Source organism: Strongylocentrotus purpuratus, unplaced genomic scaffold (assembly GCF_000002235.5).
Source record: "Strongylocentrotus purpuratus isolate Spur 01 unplaced genomic scaffold, Spur_5.0 spur5_scaffold_1, whole genome shotgun sequence".
NCBI lineage: Eukaryota > Metazoa > Echinodermata > Echinoidea > Camarodonta > Strongylocentrotidae > Strongylocentrotus > Strongylocentrotus purpuratus.
The window spans coordinates 34,497,863-34,524,438 of NW_022145594.1; the positions used below are offsets into that span (position 1 = coordinate 34,497,863).

The window sequence follows — 26,576 nt, forward strand, 5'->3', positions numbered from 1 at the left end:
TGGTCCTATCACGCGAATGAGGACTTCAATCGTCTTTGTGATTATTATTGTTCTTGTCATATATTTATATCACCCACATTCACATAACCCCGACAAAAGAAATGAATGAGAGCTTCTAATATCGTCTTTGTGATTATTAGTATTCTTGTCATAAACTCCACCCAAAAACTACTGTCCTATATCACGTGAATGAGAAGTTCTCTCGCATTTGTGATAATTATTATCTTTGTCATATATTTATATCACCCTCTTTTACATAACCCCGAGAAAAAAGAAATATGGTCCTATCACGCGAATGAGGACTTCTATCGTCTTTGTGATTATTATTATGGTTGTCATTATATTTATATCACCCTCATTTACATAACCCCGACAAAAGAAATATGGTCCTTTCACACGAATGAGAACTTCTATCGTCTTTGTGACTATTATTATTCCTGTCATAAACTCCAACCAAAAACTACTGTCCTATCACGTGAATGAGAAGTTCTCTCGCATATGTGATAATTATTATGGTTGTCATTATATTTATATCACCCTCATTTACATAACCCCGACAAAAGAAATATGGTCCTATCACACGAATGAGAGCTTCTAATATCGTCTTTGTGATTATTAGTATTCTTGTCATAAACTCCACCCAAAAACTACTGTCATATCACGTTAATGAGAACTTATCTCGCTTTTGTGATAATTATTATCTTTGTCATAATTATATTACCCTCATTTACATAACCCAGAGAAAAGAAATATGGTCCTATCATGTGAATGCGAACTTCTCTCGTTTTTATGATAATGATTATTTTTGTCATATATTTATATCACCCTCATTTACATAACCCCGACAAAAGAAATATGGTCCTATCACACGAATGAGAGCTTCTAATATCGTCTTTGTGATTATTAGTATTCTTGTCATAAACTCAACCCAAAAACTACTGTCCTATCACGTGAATGAGAACTTATCTCGCATTTGTGATAATTACATAATTTTTGTCATATATTTATATCACCCTCATTTACATAACCCCGACAAAAGAAATATGGTCCTATCACGCGAATGAGAACTTCTATCATCTTCGTGATTATAATTATTCTTGTCATAAACTCCAACCAAAAACTACTGTCCTATCACGTGAATGAGAAGTTCTCCAGCATTTGTGATAATTATTATCTTTGTCATATATTTATATCACCCTCATTATTTTGAATAACCCCGACAAAAGAAATATGGTCCTATCACGGGAATGAGGACTTCTATCGATTTTGTGATTATTATTATTCTTGTCATGAATTCCAACCCAAAACTACTGTCCTATCACGTGAATGCGAACTTCTCTCGTTTTTATGATAATGATTATCTTTGTCATTTATTTATATCACCCTCATTTACATAACCCCGACAAAAGAAAGATGGTCCTATCACGCGAATGAGGACTTCTATCGTCTTTGTGATTATTATTGTTCTTGTCATATATTTATATCACCCTCATTCACATAACCCCGACAAAAGAAATGAATGAGAGCTTCTAATATCGTCTTTGTGATTATTAGTATTCTTGTCATAAACTCCACCCAAAAACTACTGTCCTATATCACGTGAATGAGAACTTATCTCGCTTTTGTGATAATTATTATCTTTGTCATAATTATATTACCCTCATTTACATAACCCAGAGAAAAGAAATATGGTCCTATCACGCGAATGAGGACTTCTATCGTCTTTGTGATTATTATTATGGTTGTCATTATATTTATATCACCCTCATTTACATAACCCCGACAAAAGAATATGGTCCTTTCACACGAATGAGAACTTCTATAGTCTTTGTGACTATTATTATTCTTGTCATAAACTCCAACCAAAAACTACTGTCCTATCACGTGAATGAGAAGTTCTCTCGCATATGTGATAATTATTATGGTTGTCATTATATTTATATCACCCTCATTTACATAACCCCGACAAAAGAAATATGGTCCTATCACACGAATGAGAGCTTCTAATATCGTCTTTGTGATTATTAGTATTCTTGTCATAAACTCCACTCAAAAACTACTGTCCTATCACGTGAATGAGAACTTATCTCGCATTTGTGATAATTACATAATTTTTGTCATATATTTATATCACCCTCATTTACATAACCCCGACAAAAGAAATATGGTCCTATCACACGAATGAGAGCTTCTAATATCGTCTTTGTGATTATTAGTATTCTTGTCATAAACTCAACCCAAAAACTACTGTCCTATCACGTGAATGAGAAGTTCTCTAGCATTTGTGATAATTATTATCTTTGTCATATATTTATATCACCCTCATTATTTTGAATAACCCCGACAAAAGAAATATGGTCCTATCACGCGAATGAGGACTTCTATCGATTTTGTGATTATTATTATTCTTGTCATAAATTCCAACCCAAAACTACTGTCCTATCACGTGAATGCGAACTTCTCTCGTTTTTATGATAATGATTATCTTTGTCATTTATTTATATCACCCTCATTTACATAACCCCGACAAAAGAAATATGGTCCTATCACGCGAATGAGGACTTCTATCGTCTTTGTGATTATTATTGTTGTTCTTGTCATATATTTATATCACCCTCATTCACATAACCCCGACAAAAGAAATATGGTCCTATCACACGAATGAGAACTTCTATCGTCTTTGTGATTATTATTATTCTTGTCATAAACTCCACCCAAAAACTACTGTCGTTTCATGTGAATGAAAACTTCCCTCGCTTTTGTGATAATTATTATCTTTCTCATAATTATATTACCCTCATTTATAACCCCGAAAATAGAAATATGGTCCTATTACGCGAATGAGGACTTCTATCGTCTTCGTGATTATTATTATTCTTGTCATAAACTCCAACCAAAAACTACTGTCCTATATCACGTGAATGAGAAGTTCTCTCGCATTTGTGATAATTATTATTTTTGTCATATATTTATATCACCCTCATTTACATAACCCCGACAAAAGAAATATGGTCCTATCACACGAATGAGAGCTTCTAATATCGTCTTTGTGATTATTAGTATTCTTGTCATAAACTCAACCCAAAAACTACTGTCCTATCACGTGAATGAGAACTTATCTCGCATTTGTGATAATTACATAATTTTTGTCATATATTTATATCACCCTCATTTACATAACCCCGACAAAAGAAATATGGTCCTATCACGCGAATGAGAACTTCTATCATCTTCGTGATTATAATTATTCTTGTCATAAACTCCAACCAAAAACTACTGTCCTATCACGTGAATGAGAAGTTCTCCAGCATTTGTGATAATTATTATCTTTGTCATATATTTATATCACCCTCATTATTTTGAATAACCCCGACAAAAGAAATATGGTCCTATCACGGGAATGAGGACTTCTATCGATTTTGTGATTATTATTATTCTTGTCATGAATTCCAACCCAAAACTACTGTCCTATCACGTGAATGCGAACTTCTCTCGTTTTTATGATAATGATTATCTTTGTCATTTATTTATATCACCCTCATTTACATAACCCCGACAAAAGAAATATGGTCCTATCACGCGAATGAGGACTTCTATCGTCTTTGTGATTATTATTGTTCTTGTCATATATTTATATCACCCTCATTCACATAACCCCGACAAAAGAAATGAATGAGAGCTTCTAATATCGTCTTTGTGATTATTAGTATTCTTGTCATAAACTCCACCCAAAAACTACTGTCCTATATCACGTGAATGAGAACTTATCTCGCTTTTGTGATAATTATTATCTTTGTCATAATTATATTACCCTCATTTACATAACCCAGAGAAAAGAAATATGGTCCTATCACGCGAATGAGGACTTCTATCGTCTTTGTGATTATTATTATGGTTGTCATTATATTTATATCACCCTCATTTACATAACCCCGACAAAAGAATATGGTCCTTTCACACGAATGAGAACTTCTATAGTCTTTGTGACTATTATTATTCTTGTCATAAACTCCAACCAAAAACTACTGTCCTATCACGTGAATGAGAAGTTCTCTCGCATATGTGATAATTATTATGGTTGTCATTATATTTATATCACCCTCATTTACATAACCCCGACAAAAGAAATATGGTCCTATCACACGAATGAGAGCTTCTAATATCGTCTTTGTGATTATTAGTATTCTTGTCATAAACTCCACTCAAAAACTACTGTCCTATCACGTGAATGAGAACTTATCTCGCATTTGTGATAATTACATAATTTTTGTCATATATTTATATCACCCTCATTTACATAACCCCGACAAAAGAAATATGGTCCTATCACACGAATGAGAGCTTCTAATATCGTCTTTGTGATTATTAGTATTCTTGTCATAAACTCAACCCAAAAACTACTGTCCTATCACGTGAATGAGAAGTTCTCTAGCATTTGTGATAATTATTATCTTTGTCATATATTTATATCACCCTCATTATTTTGAATAACCCCGACAAAAGAAATATGGTCCTATCACGCGAATGAGGACTTCTATCGATTTTGTGATTATTATTATTCTTGTCATAAATTCCAACCCAAAACTACTGTCCTATCACGTGAATGCGAACTTCTCTCGTTTTTATGATAATGATTATCTTTGTCATTTATTTATATCACCCTCATTTACATAACCCCGACAAAAGAAATATGGTCCTATCACGCGAATGAGGACTTCTATCGTCTTTGTGATTATTATTGTTCTTGTCATATATTTATATCACCCTCATTCACATAACCCCGACAAAAGAAATATGGTCCTATCACACGAATGAGAACTTCTATCGTCTTTGTGATTATTATTATTCTTGTCATAAACTCCACCCAAAAACTACTGTCGTTTCATGTGAATGAAAACTTCCCTCGCTTTTGTGATAATTATTATCTTTCTCATAATTATATTACCCTCATTTATAACCCCGAAAATAGAAATATGGTCCTATTACGCGAATGAGGACTTCTATCGTCTTCGTGATTATTATTATTCTTGTCATAAACTCCAACCAAAAACTACTGTCCTATATCACGTGAATGAGAAGTTCTCTCGCATTTGTGATAATTATTATCTTTGTCATATATTTATATCACCTCATTATTTTGAATAACCCCGAGAAAAAAGAAATATGGTCCTATCACGCGAAAGAGGACTTCTATCGTCTTTGTGATTATTATTATGGTTGTCATATATTCATATCACCCTCATTTATAACCCCGACAAAAGAAATATGGTCCTATATCACGCGATTGAGAACCTCTATCATCTTTGTGATTATTATTATTCTTGTCATAAACTCCAACCAAAAACTACTGTCGTATCACGTGAATGAGAACTTCTCTCGCTTTTGTGATAATTATTATCTTTGTCATATATTTATATCACCCTCATTTACATAACCCCGACAAAAGAAATATGGTCCTATATCACGCGATTAAGAACTTCTATCTTCGTGATTATTATTATTCTTGTCATAAACTCCAACCAAAAACTACTGTCCTATCACGTGAATGAGAAGTTCTCTCGCATTTGTGATAATTATTATCTTTGTCATATATTTATATCACCCTCATTATTTTGAATAACCCCGACAAAAGAAATATGGTCCTATTACGCGAATGAGGACTTCTATCGATTTTGTGATTATTATTATTCTTGTCATAATTTCCAACCAAAAACTACTGTCCTATCACGTGAATGCGAACTTCTCTCGTTTTTATGATAATGATTATCTCTGTCATATATTTATATCACCCTCATTTACATAACCCCGACAAAAGAAATATGGTCCTATCACGCGAATGAGGACTTCTATCGTCTTTGTGATTATTATTATTCTTGTCATATAATTATATCACCCTCATTTATATACATAACCCCGACAAAAGAAATATGGTCCTTTCACACGAATGAGAACTTCTATCGTCTTTGTGATTATTATTATCTTTGTCATATATTTATATCATCCTCATTATATACACCCCAACAGTGGTCCTATCGCGTGAATGAGAACTTCTATCGTTTTTACGATTATCTTGCCAAACATATTGTATTATCACCCTCATTTACATAATCCCGACAAAAGAAATATGGTCCTATCACGCGAATGAGAACTTCTATTATTTTTATGATTATTATTATCCTTGTCATAAAATCCAACAAAAAACTACTGTCCTATCACGTGAATGAGAAGTTCTCTCGCATTTGTGATAATTATTATCTTTGTCATATATTTATATCACCCTCATTTACATAACCCCGACAAAAGAAATATGGTCCTATCACGCGATTGAGAACTTCTATCGTCTTCGTGATTATTATTATTCTTGTCATAAACTCCAACCCAAAACTACTGTCCTATCACGTGAATGCGAACTTCTCTCGTTTTTATGATGATTATTTTTGTCATTTATTTATATCACCCTCATTTACATAACCCCGACAAAAGAAATATGGTCCTATCACACGAATGAGAACTTCTATCGTCTTCGTGATTATTATTATTCTTGTCATAAACTCCACCCAAAAACTACTGTCCTATATCACGTGAATGAGAAGTTCTCTCGCATTTGTGATAATTATTATCTTTGTCATATATTTATATCACCCTCATTTACATAACCCCGAGAAAAAAGAAATATGGTCCTATCACGCGAATGAGGACTTCTATCGTCTTTGTGATTATTATTATGGTTGTCATTATATTTATATCACCCTCATTTACATAACCCCGACAAAAGAAATATGGTCCTTTCACACGAATGAGAACTTCTATCGTCTTTGTGACTATTATTATTCCTGTCATAAACTCCAACCAAAAACTACTGTCCTATCACGTGAATGAGAAGTTCTCTCGCATATGTGATAATTATTATGGTTGTCATTATATTTATATCACCCTCATTTACATAACCCCGACAAAAGAAATATGGTCCTATCACACGAATGAGAGCTTCTAATATCGTCTTTGTGATTATTAGTATTCTAATTCTATTAGTATTCTTGTCATAAACTCCACCCAAAAACTACTGTCATATCACGTTAATGAGAACTTATCTCGCTTTTGTGATAATTATTATCTTTGTCATAATTATATTACCCTCATTTACATAACCCAGAGAAAAGAAATATGGTCCTATCATGTGAATGCGAACTTCTCTCGTTTTTATGATAATGATTATTTTTGTCATATATTTATATCACCCTCATTTACATAACCCCGACAAAAGAAATATGGTCCTATCACGCGAATGAGAACTTCTATAATCTTCGTGATTATTATTATTCTTGTCATAAACTCCAACCAAAAACTACTGTCGTATCACGTGAATGAGAAGTTCTCTAGCATTCGTGATAATTATTATCTTTGTCATATATTTATATCACCCTCATTATTTTGAATAACCCCGACAAAAGAAATATGTTCCTAATACGCGAATGAGGACTTTTATCGATTTTGTGATTATTATTATTCTTGTCATGAATTCCAACCCAAAACTACTGTCCTATCACGTGAATGCGAACTTCTCTCGTTTTTATGATAATGATTATCTTTGTCATTTATTTATATCACCCTCATTTACATAACCCCGACAAAAGAAATATGGTCCTATCACGCGAATGAGGACTTCTATCGTCTTTGTGATTATTATTGTTCTTGTCATATATTTATATCACCCTCATTCACATAACCCCGACAAAAGAAATGAATGAGAGCTTCTAATATCGTCTTTGTGATTATTAGTATTCTTGTCATAAACTCCACCCAAAAACTACTGTCCTATATCACGTGAATGAGAACTTATCTCGCTTTTGTGATAATTATTATCTTTGTCATAATTATATTACCCTCATTTACATAACCCAGAGAAAAGAAATATGGTCCTATCACGCGAATGAGGACTTCTATCGTCTTTGTGATTATTATTATGGTTGTCATTATATTTATATCACCCTCATTTACATAACCCCGACAAAAGAATATGGTCCTTTCACACGAATGAGAACTTCTATAGTCTTTGTGACTATTATTATTCTTGTCATAAACTCCAACCAAAAACTACTGTCCTATCACGTGAATGAGAAGTTCTCTCGCATATGTGATAATTATTATGGTTGTCATTATATTTATATCACCCTCATTTACATAACCCCGACAAAAGAAATATGGTCCTATCACACGAATGAGAGCTTCTAATATCGTCTTTGTGATTATTAGTATTCTTGTCATAAACACTCAAAAACTACTGTCCTATCACGTGAATGAGAACTTATCTCGCATTTGTGATAATTACATAATTTTTGTCATATATTTATATCACCCTCATTTACATAACCCCGACAAAAGAAATATGGTCCTATCACACGAATGAGAGCTTCTAATATCGTCTTTGTGATTATTAGTATTCTTGTCATAAACTCAACCCAAAAACTACTGTCCTATCACGTGAATGAGAAGTTCTCTAGCATTTGTGATAATTATTATCTTTGTCATATATTTATATCACCCTCATTATTTTGAATAACCCCGACAAAAGAAATATGGTCCTATCACGCGAATGAGGACTTCTATCGATTTTGTGATTATTATTATTCTTGTCATAAATTCCAACCCAAAACTACTGTCCTATCACGTGAATGCGAACTTCTCTCGTTTTTATGATAATGATTATCTTTGTCATTTATTTATATCACCCTCATTTACATAACCCCGACAAAAGAAATATGGTCCTATCACGCGAATGAGGACTTCTATCGTCTTTGTGATTATTATTGTTCTTGTCATATATTTATATCACCCTCATTCACATAACCCCGACAAAAGAAATATGGTCCTATCACACGAATGAGAACTTCTATCGTCTTTGTGATTACTATTATTCTTGTCATAAACTCCACCCAAAAACTACTGTCGTTTCATGTGAATGAAAACTTCCCTCGCTTTTGTGATAATTATTATCTTTCTCATAATTATATTACCCTCATTTATAACCCCGAAAATAGAAATATGGTCCTATTACGCGAATGAGGACTTCTATCGTCTTCGTGATTATTATTATTCTTGTCATAAACTCCAACCAAAAACTACTGTCCTATATCACGTGAATGAGAAGTTCTCTCGCATTTGTGATAATTATTATCTTTGTCATATATTTATATCACCTCATTATTTTGAATAACCCCGAGAAAAAAGAAATATGGTCCTATCACGCGAAAGAGGACTTCTATCGTCTTTGTGATTATTATTATGGTTGTCATATATTCATATCACCCTCATTTATAACCCCGACAAAAGAAATATGGTCCTATATCACGCGATTGAGAACCTCTATCATCTTTGTGATTATTATTATTCTTGTCATAAACTCCAACCAAAAACTACTGTCGTATCACGTGAATGAGAACTTCTCTCGCTTTTGTGATAATTATTATCTTTGTCATATATTTATATCACCCTCATTTACATAACCCCGACAAAAGAAATATGGTCCTATATCACGCGATTAAGAACTTCTATCTTCGTGATTATTATTATTCTTGTCATAAACTCCAACCAAAAACTACTGTCCTATCACGTGAATGAGAAGTTCTCTCGCATTTGTGATAATTATTATCTTTGTCATATATTTATATCACCCTCATTATTTTGAATAACCCCGACAAAAGAAATATGGTCCTATTACGCGAATGAGGACTTCTATCGATTTTGTGATTATTATTATTCTTGTCATAATTTCCAACCAAAAACTACTGTCCTATCACGTGAATGCGAACTTCTCTCGTTTTTATGATAATGATTATCTCTGTCATATATTTATATCACCCTCATTTACATAACCCCGACAAAAGAAATATGGTCCTATCACGCGAATGAGGACTTCTATCGTCTTTGTGATTATTATTATTCTTGTCATATAATTATATCACCCTCATTTATATACATAACCCCGACAAAAGAAATATGGTCCTTTCACACGAATGAGAACTTCTATCGTCTTTGTGATTATTATTATCTTTGTCATATATTTATATCATCCTCATTATATACACCCCAACAGTGGTCCTATCGCGTGAATGAGAACTTCTATCGTTTTTACGATTATCTTGCCAAACATATTGTATTATCACCCTCATTTACATAATCCCGACAAAAGAAATATGGTCCTATCACGCGAATGAGAACTTCTATTATTTTTATGATTATTATTATCCTTGTCATAAAATCCAACAAAAAACTACTGTCCTATCACGTGAATGAGAAGTTCTCTCGCATTTGTGATAATTATTATCTTTGTCATATATTTATATCACCCTCATTTACATAACCCCGACAAAAGAAATATGGTCCTATCACGCGATTGAGAACTTCTATCGTCTTCGTGATTATTATTATTCTTGTCATAAACTCCAACCCAAAACTACTGTCCTATCACGTGAATGCGAACTTCTCTCGTTTTTATGATGATTATTTTTGTCATTTATTTATATCACCCTCATTTACATAACCCCGACAAAAGAAATATGGTCCTATCACACGAATGAGAACTTCTATCGTCTTCGTGATTATTATTATTCTTGTCATAAACTCCACCCAAAAACTACTGTCCTATATCACGTGAATGAGAAGTTCTCTCGCATTTGTGATAATTATTATCTTTGTCATATATTTATATCACCCTCATTTACATAACCCCGAGAAAAAAGAAATATGGTCCTATCACGCGAATGAGGACTTCTATCGTCTTTGTGATTATTATTATGGTTGTCATTATATTTATATCACCCTCATTTACATAACCCCGACAAAAGAAATATGGTCCTTTCACACGAATGAGAACTTCTATCGTCTTTGTGACTATTATTATTCCTGTCATAAACTCCAACCAAAAACTACTGTCCTATCACGTGAATGAGAAGTTCTCTCGCATATGTGATAATTATTATGGTTGTCATTATATTTATATCACCCTCATTTACATAACCCCGACAAAAGAAATATGGTCCTATCACACGAATGAGAGCTTCTAATATCGTCTTTGTGATTATTAGTATTCTAATTCTATTAGTATTCTTGTCATAAACTCCACCCAAAAACTACTGTCATATCACGTTAATGAGAACTTATCTCGCTTTTGTGATAATTATTATCTTTGTCATAATTATATTACCCTCATTTACATAACCCAGAGAAAAGAAATATGGTCCTATCATGTGAATGCGAACTTCTCTCGTTTTTATGATAATGATTATTTTTGTCATATATTTATATCACCCTCATTTACATAACCCCGACAAAAGAAATATGGTCCTATCACGCGAATGAGAACTTCTATAATCTTCGTGATTATTATTATTCTTGTCATAAACTCCAACCAAAAACTACTGTCGTATCACGTGAATGAGAAGTTCTCTAGCATTCGTGATAATTATTATCTTTGTCATATATTTATATCACCCTCATTATTTTGAATAACCCCGACAAAAGAAATATGTTCCTAATACGCGAATGAGGACTTTTATCGATTTTGTGATTATTATTATTCTTGTCATAAATTCCAACCCAAAACTACTGTCCTATCACGTGAATGCGAACTTCTCTCGTTTTTATGATAATGATTATCTTTGTCATATATTTATTTCACCCTCAATAGTTTACATAACCCCGACAAAAGAAATATGGTCCTATCACGCGAATGAGGACTTCTATCGTCTTTGTGATTATTATTGTTCTTGTCATATATTTATATCACCCTCATTCACATAACCCCGACAAAAGAAATATGGTCCTATCACGCGAATGAGAACTTCTATAATCTTCGTGATTATTATTATTCTTGTCATAAACTCCAACCAAAAACTACTGTCGTATCACGTGAATGAGAAGTTCTCTAGCATTCGTGATAATTATTATCTTTGTCATATATTTATATCACCCTCATTATTTTGAATAACCCCGACAAAAGAAATATGTTCCTAATACGCGAATGAGGACTTTTATCGATTTTGTGATTATTATTATTCTTGTCATAAATTCCAACCCAAAACTACTGTCCTATCACGTGAATGCGAACTTCTCTCGTTTTTATGATGATTATTTTTGTCATTTATTTATATCACCCTCATTTACATAACCCCGACAAAAGAAATATGGTCCTATCACACGAATGAGAACTTCTATCGTCTTCGTGATTATTATTATTCTTGTCATAAACTCCACCCAAAAACTACTGTCCTATATCACGTGAATGAGAAGTTCTCTCGCATTTGTGATAATTATTATCTTTGTCATATATTTATATCACCCTCATTTACATAACCCCGAGAAAAAAGAAATATGGTCCTATCACGCGAATGAGGACTTCTATCGTCTTTGTGATTATTATTATGGTTGTCATTATATTTATATCACCCTCATTTACATAACCCCGACAAAAGAAATATGGTCCTTTCACACGAATGAGAACTTCTATCGTCTTTGTGACTATTATTATTCCTGTCATAAACTCCAACCAAAAACTACTGTCCTATCACGTGAATGAGAAGTTCTCTCGCATATGTGATAATTATTATGGTTGTCATTATATTTATATCACCCTCATTTACATAACCCCGACAAAAGAAATATGGTCCTATCACACGAATGAGAGCTTCTAATATCGTCTTTGTGATTATTAGTATTCTAATTCTATTAGTATTCTTGTCATAAACTCCACCCAAAAACTACTGTCATATCACGTTAATGAGAACTTATCTCGCTTTTGTGATAATTATTATCTTTGTCATAATTATATTACCCTCATTTACATAACCCAGAGAAAAGAAATATGGTCCTATCATGTGAATGCGAACTTCTCTCGTTTTTATGATAATGATTATTTTTGTCATATATTTATATCACCCTCATTTACATAACCCCGACAAAAGAAATATGGTCCTATCACGCGAATGAGAACTTCTATAATCTTCGTGATTATTATTATTCTTGTCATAAACTCCAACCAAAAACTACTGTCGTATCACGTGAATGAGAAGTTCTCTAGCATTCGTGATAATTATTATCTTTGTCATATATTTATATCACCCTCATTATTTTGAATAACCCCGACAAAAGAAATATGTTCCTAATACGCGAATGAGGACTTTTATCGATTTTGTGATTATTATTATTCTTGTCATAAATTCCAACCCAAAACTACTGTCCTATCACGTGAATGCGAACTTCTCTCGTTTTTATGATAATGATTATCTTTGTCATATATTTATTTCACCCTCAATAGTTTACATAACCCCGACAAAAGAAATATGGTCCTATCACGCGAATGAGGACTTCTATCGTCTTTGTGATTATTATTGTTCTTGTCATATATTTATATCACCCTCATTCACATAACCCCGACAAAAGAAATATGGTCCTATCACACGAATGAGAACTTCTATCGTCTTTGTGATTATTATTATTCTTGTCATAAACTCCACCCAAAAACTACTGTCGTATCACGTGAATGAGAACTTCACTCGCTTTTGTGATAATTATTATCTTTCTCATAATTATATTACCCTCATTTATAACCCCGAAAATAGAAATATGGTCCTATTACGCGAATGAGGACTTCTATCGTCTTCGTGATTATTATTATTCTTGTCATAAACTCCAACCAAAAACTACTGTCCTATATCACGTGAATGAGAAGTTCTCTCGCATTTGTGATAATTATTATCTTTGTCATTTATTTATATCACCCTCATTTACATAACCCCGAGAAAAAAGAAATATGGTCCTATCACGCGAATGAGGACTTCTATCGTCTTTGTGATTATTATTATGGTTGTCATTATATTTATATCACCCTCATTTACATAACCCCGACAAAAGAAATATGGTCCTTTCACACGAATGAGAACTTCTGTCGTCTTTGTGACTATTATTATTCCTGTCATAAACTCCAACCAAAAACTACTGTCCTATCACGTGAATGAGAAGTTCTCTCGCATATGTGATAATTATTATGGTTGTCATTATATTTATATCACCCTCATTTACATAACCCCGACAAAAGAAATATGGTCCTATCACACGAATGAGAGCTTCTAATATCGTCTTTGTGATTATTAGTATTCTAATTCTATTAGTATTCTTGTCATAAACTCCACCCAAAAACTACTGTCATATCACGTTAATGAGAACTTATCTCGCTTTTGTGATAATTATTATCTTTGTCATAATTATATTACCCTCATTTACATAACCCAGAGAAAAGAAATATGGTCCTATCATGTGAATGCGAACTTCTCTCGTTTTTATGATAATGATTATTTTTGTCATATATTTATATCACCCTCATTTACATAACCCCGACAAAAGAAATATGGTCCTATCACGCGAATGAGAACTTCTATAATCTTCGTGATTATTATTATTCTTGTCATAAACTCCAACCAAAAACTACTGTCGTATCACGTGAATGAGAAGTTCTCTAGCATTCGTGATAATTATTATCTTTGTCATATATTTATATCACCCTCATTATTTTGAATAACCCCGACAAAAGAAATATGTTCCTAATACGCGAATGAGGACTTTTATCGATTTTGTGATTATTATTATTCTTGTCATAAATTCCAACCCAAAACTACTGTCCTATCACGTGAATGCGAACTTCTCTCGTTTTTATGATAATGATTATCTTTGTCATATATTTATTTCACCCTCAATAGTTTACATAACCCCGACAAAAGAAATATGGTCCTATCACGCGAATGAGGACTTCTATCGTCTTTGTGATTATTATTGTTCTTGTCATATATTTATATCACCCTCATTCACATAACCCCGACAAAAGAAATATGGTCCTATCACACGAATGAGAACTTCTATCGTCTTTGTGATTATTATTATTCTTGTCATAAACTCCACCCAAAAACTACTGTCGTATCACGTGAATGAGAACTTCACTCGCTTTTGTGATAATTATTATCTTTCTCATAATTATATTACCCTCATTTATAACCCCGAAAATAGAAATATGGTCCTATTACGCGAATGAGGACTTCTATCGTCTTCGTGATTATTATTATTCTTGTCATGAACTCCAACCAAAAACTACTGTCCTATATCACGTGAATGAGAAGTTCTCTCGCATTTGTGATAATTATTATCTTTGTCATTTATTTATATCACCCTCATTTACATAACCCCGAGAAAAAAGAAATATGGTCCTATCACGCGAAAGAGGACTTCTATCGTCTTTGTGATTATTATTATTCTTGTCATATATTTATATCACCCTCATTAACATAACCCCTACAAAAGAAATATGGTCCTATATCACGCGATTGAGAACTTCTATCGTCTTTGTGACTATTATTATTCTTGTCATGAACTCCAACAAAAAACTACTGTCCTATCACGTGAATGAGAAGTTCTCTCGCATTTGTGATAATTATTATCTTTGTCATATATTTATATCACCCTCATTTACATAACCCCGAGAAAAAAGAAATATGGTCCTATCACGCGAAAGAGGACTTCTATCGTCTTTGTGATTATTATTATGGTTGTCATATTTTATATCACCCTCATTTACATAACCCCGAGAAAAAAAGAAATATGGTCCTATATCACGCGATTGAGAACTTCTATCGTCTTTGTGATTATTATTGTTCTTGTCATGAACTCCACCCGAAAACTACTGTCCTATCACGTGAAAAAGAAGTTTTCTCGCATTTATGATAATTATTATCTTTGTAATATATTTATATCACCCTCATTTACATAACCCCGACAAAAGAAATATGGTCCTATATCACGCGAATGAGAACTTCTAGAGAGAAAGTTGGAGCGAAAGAAAGTGGAAGGGGTGATATCATGGACCTACTATGGTGATAGTAAGTGAGAGAGAGAGAGGTGTGTGTATGATAAAGAAAGAGAGACATTCATCAGACAGACGGTCACAGACCGACAGAGAGACAGACTAACAAGTGATATGGATATAGAAATATGATACAGAAGGGGATGAACGAGGTGATGCGATGAGAGGGAGAGAGAGAGACAGATATACATCAAAAGAGAAATGAATAGAGAAAGGGTAGAATGGTATGGGGTAGAGAAATAAAGAGAGAGAGAGAGGGAAAGAAAATGGGAGAAATAAAGATAGCGAGAGAGAAGAGAGAGATAAAGAGAAAGGAAAGAAGGGATAGAGAGGGATACAAAAGAGAGATACAAAATAGAGAGAGAGGGGGGGGGGGGGATGAGAGGGATATAGAAGCGACAGAGAGAGAGAGAGAGATAGAGAGAGTGAGAGAGAGAATATCAAGCGAGAGTGTTATAACATGGACCTAGTCAATGCAATGTTACATGCACCTACTACAGTAGTACTAGGTGCATGGTCATGAGGCGAAGGATATAATTCAATTATACGGAGAGAGATTAGCCCATAACACGTGTAACAATTACTGACCTCTATGACCTCTACCAGAGGTCATTTTGTCAGAATAAACAGCGTACCCGTAAAGTTACTAAGGGATGATCTCAAAATAAGAATGTGCAGTATACACATGATCGAATGTTCGGGAAAACGTCTAGTCAACCTTATTATTGATTAATCTTCGTTTGTAAGATTAAAAGTATCTTCTTTACTTTTAATAAAGAAATGCAAAATAAATAATGTTACGTTCTGTCTATAAATGATTACCCAAACTGTCCCTGTACAACGACTTTGGGGAGTATTTTGAGATTATCCCTAAAAAAATGTGCTCGGAAATTCTTCAGGCCAATCCACACACAGACTAATAATACACGTAGGCCTACACACGTAACATGTACTATACGCAGGCCTAATACACATGCACAGGGATCAATGCCAGATCATCATCATTGCAGTTCATCACGACCACTTGACTTGACCAAAATACATACAATATGTGCGTTCGTTCACAGAGCTGGCGAACAACAATATTATCAAAGTCGAGCAATAACAAATGTATTTCAAAGTTGAAAACACAGAAACGATTAAGAGAGGGAAATGGAAAAATGAGTTGAAAAGAACAGAGTATTCCAGCCAGCGCAGGAAATACATAGATTAACGTACGTAAGTACTGTAAAGATGGCGGCGGTACGATCGATTATAAAATTATATATTGCGATTACAGTGTACAGACAAGTGTTTTTTTTCTTCAAATTTAGGAGACAGTATAAAAATCTTACACTATGGCAACTCGACTTTAAAATAATTATCTTCATGATTATATATATTGCTTAAGTCTGGTAATATGATGTGGTGCCAAAACATGTTAATTATTACACTTTGACAATAGTGCTATATATGTGTTATGCTCTCAGATGGCATGTAAATTTTCGAACTGAGAGGGAGCTATACCAAATTTACCGGGAGTACCGGTAAAAAAAATTATTTTTAAAAATTTTAATTACTCCAAATCAAAAGCTTTTTAGAGCCCAATTTTTTTAGAGTTGGGTGTTCTAACACTATGTTTCACAATAGTAATGCAAATTTTAAATTTCATGATCCAATCCTGATGAAATATTCCCAAAACTTTGTATTACCTTTAAAATTGGCTCCTCAAAACAATCTATGAAATATTTTTCATATGAATCAAACTAGGAAAAGGTTGGATATTGTTTATTGGTCGAAAAAATATCAACTTATACACACTTGAATTTCAATGTAATCAGTTCATGTGTAGTTTGCTTTCATTTCATTATTCATGGCTATTCCAATATACATGTACCAAGTAAATGGCCTTTAAAAAGAGTGTTTGGAAAATGCAACTTATATACATGTGCACCATGGCATATAACCATTACTGATCTTTCTGTCTGCCAATGACCGTCACCATGCAGTTACATTAGTACACACATACCTTTATGGATGATGCGTTTGCTTTCCATGTAGAGTAGAACTCCTCACGTAAATCCCCTCCATCGAGTGTCAAGTCAGTCAAGTTTGGCATAGAACACAGTGCCTCTAATAGGTGTTGTGACGAGGCTGGTGTGAGACACTGGTGATTAGTCAGGTTGAGAGTCTGGACCTGCATTCATGGTGAATATAGTTAACCAGTACGTCTTGAATAGATATATTTTATTTACTAATTTCTCACTGTCTTCTTACATTTTACACAAATTCCATTAATTACATACTTGCATTCAAAATAACATTCTAAACAAATGATGAAATAGTTTTTATTTTCAAATTCAATTCTTGTCTATTCAGAAGAAAAAAAACACATTAAAGTGTCTATCGACAGGATAATAAAGAACGATTGTTTTAAATTATATATGTACTCTTTAGAGGGATTGCAATCTGTTTGCATTTATAAGTCATATTCCTACTTACACTGAAATTAATAATACCCAGAAATATGCATTTGCTATTAATGCATTAAAGGTTCTTATAACTCTCGATTTTATGTACACAAGACGCCCTAAATACTAAGAGTGGTTGTTTTAAATTCTATATATATTCTTTAAAGGGATTGCAATCTGTTTGCATTTATAAGTCATATTCCTACTTACACTGAAATTAATAATACCCAGAAATATGCATTTGCTATTAATGCATTAAAGGTTCTTATAACTCTCGATTTCATGTGCACAAGACGCCCTAAATCAGGAGGTTTGTTGCTATGGTACAGTTTGGTAAGTTCAAGCCTACATTAAAACTGGCTCCTCAAAACAATCTATGAAATATTTTTCATATCAATCAAACTAGGAAAAGTTGGATACTGTTTATTGGTCGAAAAATGTCAAACTTATACTCACTTAAATTTCAATGTAATCAGTAAATGTGTAGTTTGCTTTCATTTCCTTATTCATGGCTATTCCAATATACCAAGTAAATGGCCTTTAAAAAGAGTGTTTGGAAAATGCAACTTATATACATGTGCACCATGGCATATAACCATTACTGATCTTTCTGTCTGCCAATGACCGTCACCATGCAGTTACATTAGTACACACATACCTTTATGGATGATGCGTTTGCTTTCCATGTAGAGTAGAACTCCTCACGTAAATCCCCTCCATCGAGTGTCAAGTCAGTCAAGTTTGGCATAGAACACAGTGCCTCTGATAGGTGTTGTGACGAGGCTGGTGTGAGACACTGGTGATTAGTCAGGTTGAGAGTCTTGACCTGCATTCATGGTGGATATAATTAACCAGTACGTCTTGAATAGACATATCTTATTTACTAATTTCTCACTGTCTTCTTTCATTTTACACAAATTCCATTAATTACATACTTGCATTCAAAATAACATTCTAAACAAATGATGAAATCGTTTTTATTTTCAAATTCAATTCTTGTCTATTCAGAAGAAAAAAAACACATTAAAGTGTCTATCGACAGGATAATAAAGAACGATTGTTTTAAATTATATATGTACTCTTTAGAGGGATTGCAATCTGTTTGCATTTATAAGTCATATTCCTACTTACACTGAAATTAATAATACCCAGAAATATGCATTTGCTATTAATGCATTAAAGGTTCTTATAACTCTCGATTTTATGTACACAAGACGCCCTAAATACTAAGAGTGATTGTTTTAAATTCTATATATATTCTTTAAAGGGATTGCAATCTGTTTGCATTTATAAGTCATATTCCTACTTACACTGAAATTAATAATACCCAGAAATATGCATTTGCTATTAATGCATTAAAGGTTCTTATAACTCTCGATTTCATGTGCACAAGACGCCCTAAATCAGGAGGTTTGTTGCTATGGTACAGTTTGGTAAGTTCAAGCCTACATTAAAACTGGCTCCTCAAAACAATCTATGAAATATTTTTCATATCAACCAAACTAGGAAAAAAGTTGGATACTGTTTATTGGTCGAAAAATGTCAAACTTATACTCACTTAAATTTCAATGTAATCAGTACATGTGTAGTTTGCTTTCATTTCCTTATTCATGGCTATTCCAATATACCAAGTAAATGGCCTTTAAAAAGAGTGTTTGGAAAATGCAACATATATACATGCGCACCATGGCATATAACCATTACTGATCTTTCTGTCTACCAATGACCGTCACCGTGCAGTTACATTAGTACACACATACCTTTATGGATGATGCGTTTGCTTTCCATGTAGAGTAGAACTCCTCACGTAAATCCCCTCTATCGAGTGTCAAGCCAGTTAAGTTTGGCATAGAACACAGTTCCTCTGATAGGTGTTGTGACGAGGCTGGTGTGAGACACTGGTGATTAGTCAGGTTGAGAGTCTTGACCTGCATTCATGGTGGATATAATTAACCAGTACGTCTTGAATAGACATATCTTATTTACTAATTTCTCACTGTATTTGTACATTTTACACAAATTCCTTTCATTACATACTTGCATTCAAGGTAATATTCTAAACAAATGATGAAATAGTTTTTATTTTCAAATTCAATTCTTGTCTATTCAGAAAAAAGAACACATTAAAGTGTCTATCGACAGGAAAATAAAGAACGATTGTTTTAAATAATATATGTATTCTTTAGAGGGATTGCAATCTGTTTGCATTGATAAGTCATATTCCTATTTACACTGAAATTAAAAATACCCAGAAATATGCATTTGCTATTAATGCATTAAAGGTACTCATAACTCTCGATTTGATCTGCACAAGACGCCCTAAATCAGGAGGTTTGTTGCTTTGGTACAGTTAGGTAAGTTCAAGCCTACATTGAAATTGGCTCCTCAAAACAATCCACAAAATATTTTTCATATCAATCAAACTAAGAAAAGGTTGGATATTGTTTATTGTTCGAAAAAGATGTTAAACTTATACAAACTTAAATTTCAACGTAATCAGTACATGTGTAGTCTGCTTTTATTTCATTATTTATGGCTATTCCAATATAACAAGGTAATGGCCTTTAAAAAAAGATTGTTTGGAAAATGCAACTTATGTACATGTGCACCATGGCATATAACCATTACTGCTCTTTCTGTCTTCCAATGACCGTCTCCATGCAGTTACATTAGTACACACATACCTTTATGGATGGTGCGTTTGCTTTCCATGTAGAGTAGAGCTCCTCACGTAAATCCCCTCGAAAGAGTGTCAAGTCAGTCAAGTTTGGCATAGAACACAGTGCCTCTGATAGGTGATGTGATGACGCTGGTGTGGGACACTCGACGAAATGAAGCTTGAGAGTCTTGACCTGCATTCATGGTGAATATAGTTAACCAGTGTGTCTTTAATAAATATATCTTATTTACTAATTTCTCACTGTATTCTTACATTTTACACAGATTCCAGTAATTACATACTTGCATTCAAGATAATATTCTAAACAAATGATGAAATAATTTTTATTTTCAAATTCAATTCTTGTCTAATCAGAAAAAAGAACACATTAAAGTGTCTATCGACAGGGTAATTTACTAAGAGAGATTTTTTTAAATTCTTTATGAATGCTTTAGAGGGATTGCAATCTGTTTGCATTAATAAGTCGTATTCGTACTTACACTGAAATTAATAATACCCAGAAATATGCATTTGCTATTAATGCATTAAAGGTACTCATAACTTTCGATTTCATGTGCACAAGACCCCCAAAATCAGGAGGTTTGTTGCTATGGTACAGTTTGGTAAGTTCAAGCCCACATTTAAGTTGGCTCCTCAAAACACTCTATGAATTTTTGTTCATATAAATCAAAATATAAAAAGGTTGGATATTGTTTATTATTAGAAAAGAATGTCAAACTTATACACACTTAAATTTTAACGTAATCAGTACATGTGTAGTTTGCTTTCATTTCCTTATTCATGGCTATTCCAATATAGAAAGTAAATGGCCTTTAAAAAAGAGTGTTTGGAAAATGCAACATATGTACATGTGCACCATGGCATATAACCAGTACTGCCCTTTCTGTCTTCCAATGACCGTCTCGATGCAGTTAAATTAGTACACACAAACCTGTATGGATGATGCCTTTGCTTTCAATGTAGAGTAGAACTCCTCACGTAAATCCCCTCCATGGAGTGTCAAGTCAGTCAAGTGTGGCATAGAACACAGTGCCTCTGATAGGTGATGTGATGACGCTGGTGTGGGACACTCGACGAAATGAAGCTTGAGAGTCTTGACCTGCATTCATGGTGAATATAGTTAACCAGTGTGTCTTTAATAAATATATCTTATTTACTAATTTCTCACTGTATTCTTACATTTTACACAAATTCCATTAATTACATACTTGCATTCAAGATAACATTCTAAACAAATGATGAAATAGTTTTTATTTTCAAATTCAATTCTCGTCTATTTAGAAAAAAGAACACATTAAAGTGTCAATCGAAAGGATAATTTACTAAGAGTGATTTAAAAAAAAATCTATTTGTATTCTTTATAGGGCTTGCAAATCCGTTTGCATTGATAAGTCATATTCCTACTAACACTGAAATTAATAACACCCAGAAATATGCATTTGCTATTAATGCATTAAAGGTACTCATAACTCTCGATTTCATGTGAACAAGACCCCCTAAATCAGGAGGTTTGTTGCTATGGTACAGTTTGGTAAGTTCAAGTCTACATTAAAATTTGCTCTTTAAAAAAATCTATTAAATGTTTTTCATGTCAATCAAACTAAAAAAAGTTTGGATATTGTTTATTGGTTTAAAAAAAAAGTCAAACTTATACACACTTAAATTTCAACGTAATCAGTACATGTGTAGTTTGCTTTCATTTCATTATTCATGGCTATTCCAATATACAAAGTAAATGGCCTTTAAAAAAGGGTGTTTTGAATATGGAACTTATATACATGTGCACCATGGCATATAACCATTACTGATCTTTCTGTCTTCCAATGACCGTCTCCATGCAGTAAAATTAGTTCACACATACCTGTATGGATGATGCCTTTGCGTTCCATGTAGAGTAGAACTCCTCACGTAAATCCCCTCCACAGAGTGTCAAGTCAGTCAAGTTTGGCATAGAACACAGTGCCTCTGATAGGTGATGTGATGAGGCTGGTGTGGGACACTTGTGACTAATCAGCACGAGAATCTGGACCTGCATTCATGGTGAATATAGTTAAGCAGTACGTCTTGAATAGATATATCTTCTTTACTAATTTCTCACTGTATTCTTACATTTTACACAAATTCCATTGATTACATACTTGCATTCAAGATAACATTCTAAACAAATGATGAAATAGTTTTTATTTTCAAATTCAATTCTTGTCTATTCAGAAAAAAGAACACTTTAAAGTGTCTATCGACAGGATAATAAAGAACGATTGTTTTAAATTATATATGTATTCTTTAGAGGGATTGCAATCTGTTTGCATTTATAAGTCATATTCCTACTTACACTGAAATTAACATTACCCAGAAATACGCATTTGCTATTAATGCATTAAAGGTTCTTATAACTCTTAATTTTATGTACACAAGACGCCCTAAATACTAAGAGTGATCGTTTTTAAATTCTATATGTATTCTTTAGAGGGATTGCAATCTGTTTGCATTTATAAGTCATATTCCTACTTACACTGAAATTAATAATACCCAGAAATATGAATTTGCTATTAATGCATTAAAGGTACTCATAACTTTCGATTTCATGTGCACGAGACGCCCTAAATCAGGAGGTTTGTTGCTTTGGTACAGTTTGGTAAGTTCAAGTCTACATTGAAATTGGCTCCTCAAAACAATCCCCGAAATATTTTTCATATCAATCAAACTAGGAAAAGGTTGGATATTGTTTATTGTTCGAAAAAGATGTCAAACTTATACAAACTTAAATTTCAACGTAATCAGTACATGTGTAGTCTGCTTTCATTTCATTATTCATGGCTATTCCAATATAGAAAGTAAATGGCCTTTAAAAAAGAGTGTTTGGAAAATGCAACATATGTACATGTGCACCATATGACCATTGCTGCTCTTTCTGTCTTCCAATGACCGTCACCATGCAGTTACATTAGTACACACATACCTGTATTGATGATGCCTTTGCTTTCCATGTAGAGTAGAACTCCTCCCCTAAATCTCCTCCTTCGAGTGTCAAGTTAGTCAAGTTTGGCATAGAACACAGTGCTTCTGATAGGTGATGTGATGAGGCTGGTGTGGGGCACTCGTGATAATCAAGCTCGAGAGTCTGGATCTGCATTCATGGTGAATATAGTTAAGCAGTACGTCTTGAATAGATATATCTTATTTACTAATTTCTCACTATATTCTTACATTTTACACAGATTCCATTAATTACATACTTGCATTCAAGATAATATTCTAAACAAATGATGAAATAATTTTTATTTTCAAATTCAATTCTCGTCTAATAAAAAAAAAGAACACATTAAAGTGTCTATCGACAGGGTAATTTACTAAGAGTGATTTTTTTTAATTCTTTATGTATTCTTTAGAGGGATTGCAAACTGTTTGCATTAATAAGTCATATTCGTACTTACACTGAAATCAATAATACCCAGAAATATGCATTTGCTATTATTGCATTAAAGGTACTCATAACTTTCGATTTCATGTGCACAAGACCCCCTAAATCAGGAGGTTTGTTGCTATGGTACAGTTTGGTAAGTTCAAGCCCACATTAAAGTTGGCTCCTCAAAACACTCTATGAATTTTTTTTCATATAAATCAATATATAAAAAGGTTGGATATTGTTCATTAATAGAAAAGAATGTCAAACTTATACACACTTAAATTTCAACGTAATCAGTACATGTGTAGTGTGCTTTTATTTCATTATTCATGGCTATTCCAATATAGAAAGTAAATGGCCTTTAAAAAAGAGTGTTTGGAAAATGCAACATATGTACATGTGCACCATGGCATATAACCATTACTGCTCTTTCTGTCTTCCAATGACCGTCTCCATGCAGTTACATTAGTACACACATACCTTTATGGATGGTGCGTTTGCTTTCCATGTAGAGTAGAACTCCTCACGTAAATCCCCTCGAAAGAGTGTCAAGTCAGTCAAGTTTGGCATAGAACACAGTGCCTCTGATAGGTGATGTGATGACGCTGGTGTGGGACACTCGACGAAATGAAGCTTGAGAGTCTTGACCTGCATTCATGGTGAATATAGTTAACCAGTGTGTCTTTAATAAATATATCTTATTTACTAATTTCTCACTGTATTCTTACATTTTACACAGATTCCAGTAATTACATACTTGCATTCAAGATAATATTCTAAACAAATGATGAAATAATTTTTATTTTCAAATTCAATTCTCGTCTAATCAGAAAAAAGAACACATTAAAGTGTCTATCGACAGGGTAATTTACTAAGAGTGATTTTTTTAAATTCTTTATGAATGCTTTAGAGGGATTGCAATCTGTTTGCATTAATAAGTCGTATTCGTACTTACACTGAAATTAATAATACCCAGAAATATGCATTTGCTATTAATGCATTAAAGGTACTCATAACTTTCGATTTCATGTGCACGAGACGCCCTAAATCAGGAGGTTTGTTGCTTTGGTACAGTTTGGTAAGTTCAAGTCTACATTGAAATTGGCTCCTCAAAACAATCCCCGAAATATTTTTCATATCAATCAAACTAGGAAAAGGTTGGATATTGTTTATTGTTCGAAAAAGATGTCAAACTTATACAAACTTAAATTTCAACGTAATCAGTACATGTGTAGTCTGCTTTCATTTCATTATTCATGGCTATTTCAATATAGAAAGTAAATGGCCTTTAAAAAAGAGTGTTTGGAAAATGCAACATATGTACATGTGCACCATGGCATATGACCATTGCTGCTCTTTCTGTCTTCCAATGACCGTCACCATGCAGTTACATTAGTACACACATACCTGTATTGATGATGCCTTTGCTTTCAATGTAGAGTGGAACTCCTCCCCTAAATCTCCTCCTTCGAGTGTCAAGTTAGTCAAGTTTGGCATAGAACACAGTGCTTCTGATAGGTGATGTGATGAGGCTGGTGTGGGGCACTCGTGATAATCAAGCTCGAGAGTCTGGATCTGCATTCATGGTGTATATAGTTAAGCAGTACGTCTTGAATAGATATATCTTATTTACTCATTTCTCACTATATTCTTACATTTTACACAGATTCCATTAATTACATACTTGCATTCAAGATAATATTCTAAACAAATGATGAAATAATTTTTATTTTCAAATTCAATTCTCGTCTAATCAGAAAAAAGAACACATTAAAGTGTCTATCGACAGGGTAATTTACTAAGAGTGATTTTTTTTAATTCTTTATGTATTCTTTAGAGGGATTGCAATCTGTTTGCATTTATAAGTCATATTCCTACTTACACTGAAATTAATAATACCCAGAAATATGCATTTGCTATTAATGCATTAAAGGTACTCATAACTTTCGATTTCATGTGCACAAGACCCCCTAAATCAGGAGGTTTGTTGCTATGGTACAGTTTGGTAAGTTCAAACCCACATTAAAGTTGGCTCCTCAAAACACTCTATGAATTTTTTTTCATATAAATCAAAATATAAAAAGGTTGGATATTGTTTATTATTAGAAAAGAATGTCAAACTTTTACACACTTAAA

At 33.2% G+C, this 26,576-nt stretch overlaps 2 protein-coding genes across 2 annotated transcripts; both read right to left on the minus strand.

Moving 5' to 3' along the window:
• Positions 1-17,861: 17,861 nt before the first annotated feature.
• LOC115921338 lies at positions 17,862-20,288 on the minus strand. Its single transcript, XM_030978721.1, has 3 exons — positions 20,115-20,288; positions 19,013-19,180; positions 17,862-18,080 (listed from the first exon to the last, which is right to left on the minus strand). The coding sequence occupies exons 1-3, from the start codon at positions 20,286-20,288 to the stop codon at positions 17,898-17,900; spliced, it is 525 nt and encodes a 174-aa protein (XP_030834581.1). The 3' UTR covers positions 17,862-17,897.
• Positions 20,289-23,948: 3,660 nt separating this feature from the next.
• Positions 23,949-26,021, minus strand: LOC115921339. The gene is made up of 2 exons (XM_030978722.1): positions 25,848-26,021; positions 23,949-24,161 (listed from the first exon to the last, which is right to left on the minus strand). The coding sequence occupies exons 1-2, from the start codon at positions 26,019-26,021 to the stop codon at positions 23,979-23,981; spliced, it is 357 nt and encodes a 118-aa protein (XP_030834582.1). The 3' UTR covers positions 23,949-23,978.
• Between the last annotated feature and the right edge of the window lie 555 nt (positions 26,022-26,576).

What these genes read in the sequence shown, in the direction of transcription:
- LOC115921338 (XM_030978721.1), bottom strand. Translation starts at nt 20,288, where the DNA reads ATGCAGGTCAAGACTCTCAACCTGACTAATCACCAGTGTCTCACACCA. An exon ending in CAAACGCATCATCCATAAAG is followed by an intron (nt 19,181 to 20,114) that starts GTATGTGTGTAC and finishes CCATGAATGCAG; the next exon opens with GTCAAGACTCTCAACCTGAC. An exon ending in CAAACGCATCATCCATAAAG is followed by an intron (nt 18,081 to 19,012) that starts GTATGTGTGTAC and finishes CCATGAATGCAG; the next exon opens with GTCCAGACTCTCAACCTGAC.
- LOC115921339 (XM_030978722.1), bottom strand. Translation starts at nt 26,021, where the DNA reads ATGCAGATCCAGACTCTCGAGCTTGATTATCACGAGTGCCCCACACCA. An exon ending in CAAAGGCATCATCAATACAG is followed by an intron (nt 24,162 to 25,847) that starts GTATGTGTGTAC and finishes CCATGAATGCAG; the next exon opens with ATCCAGACTCTCGAGCTTGA.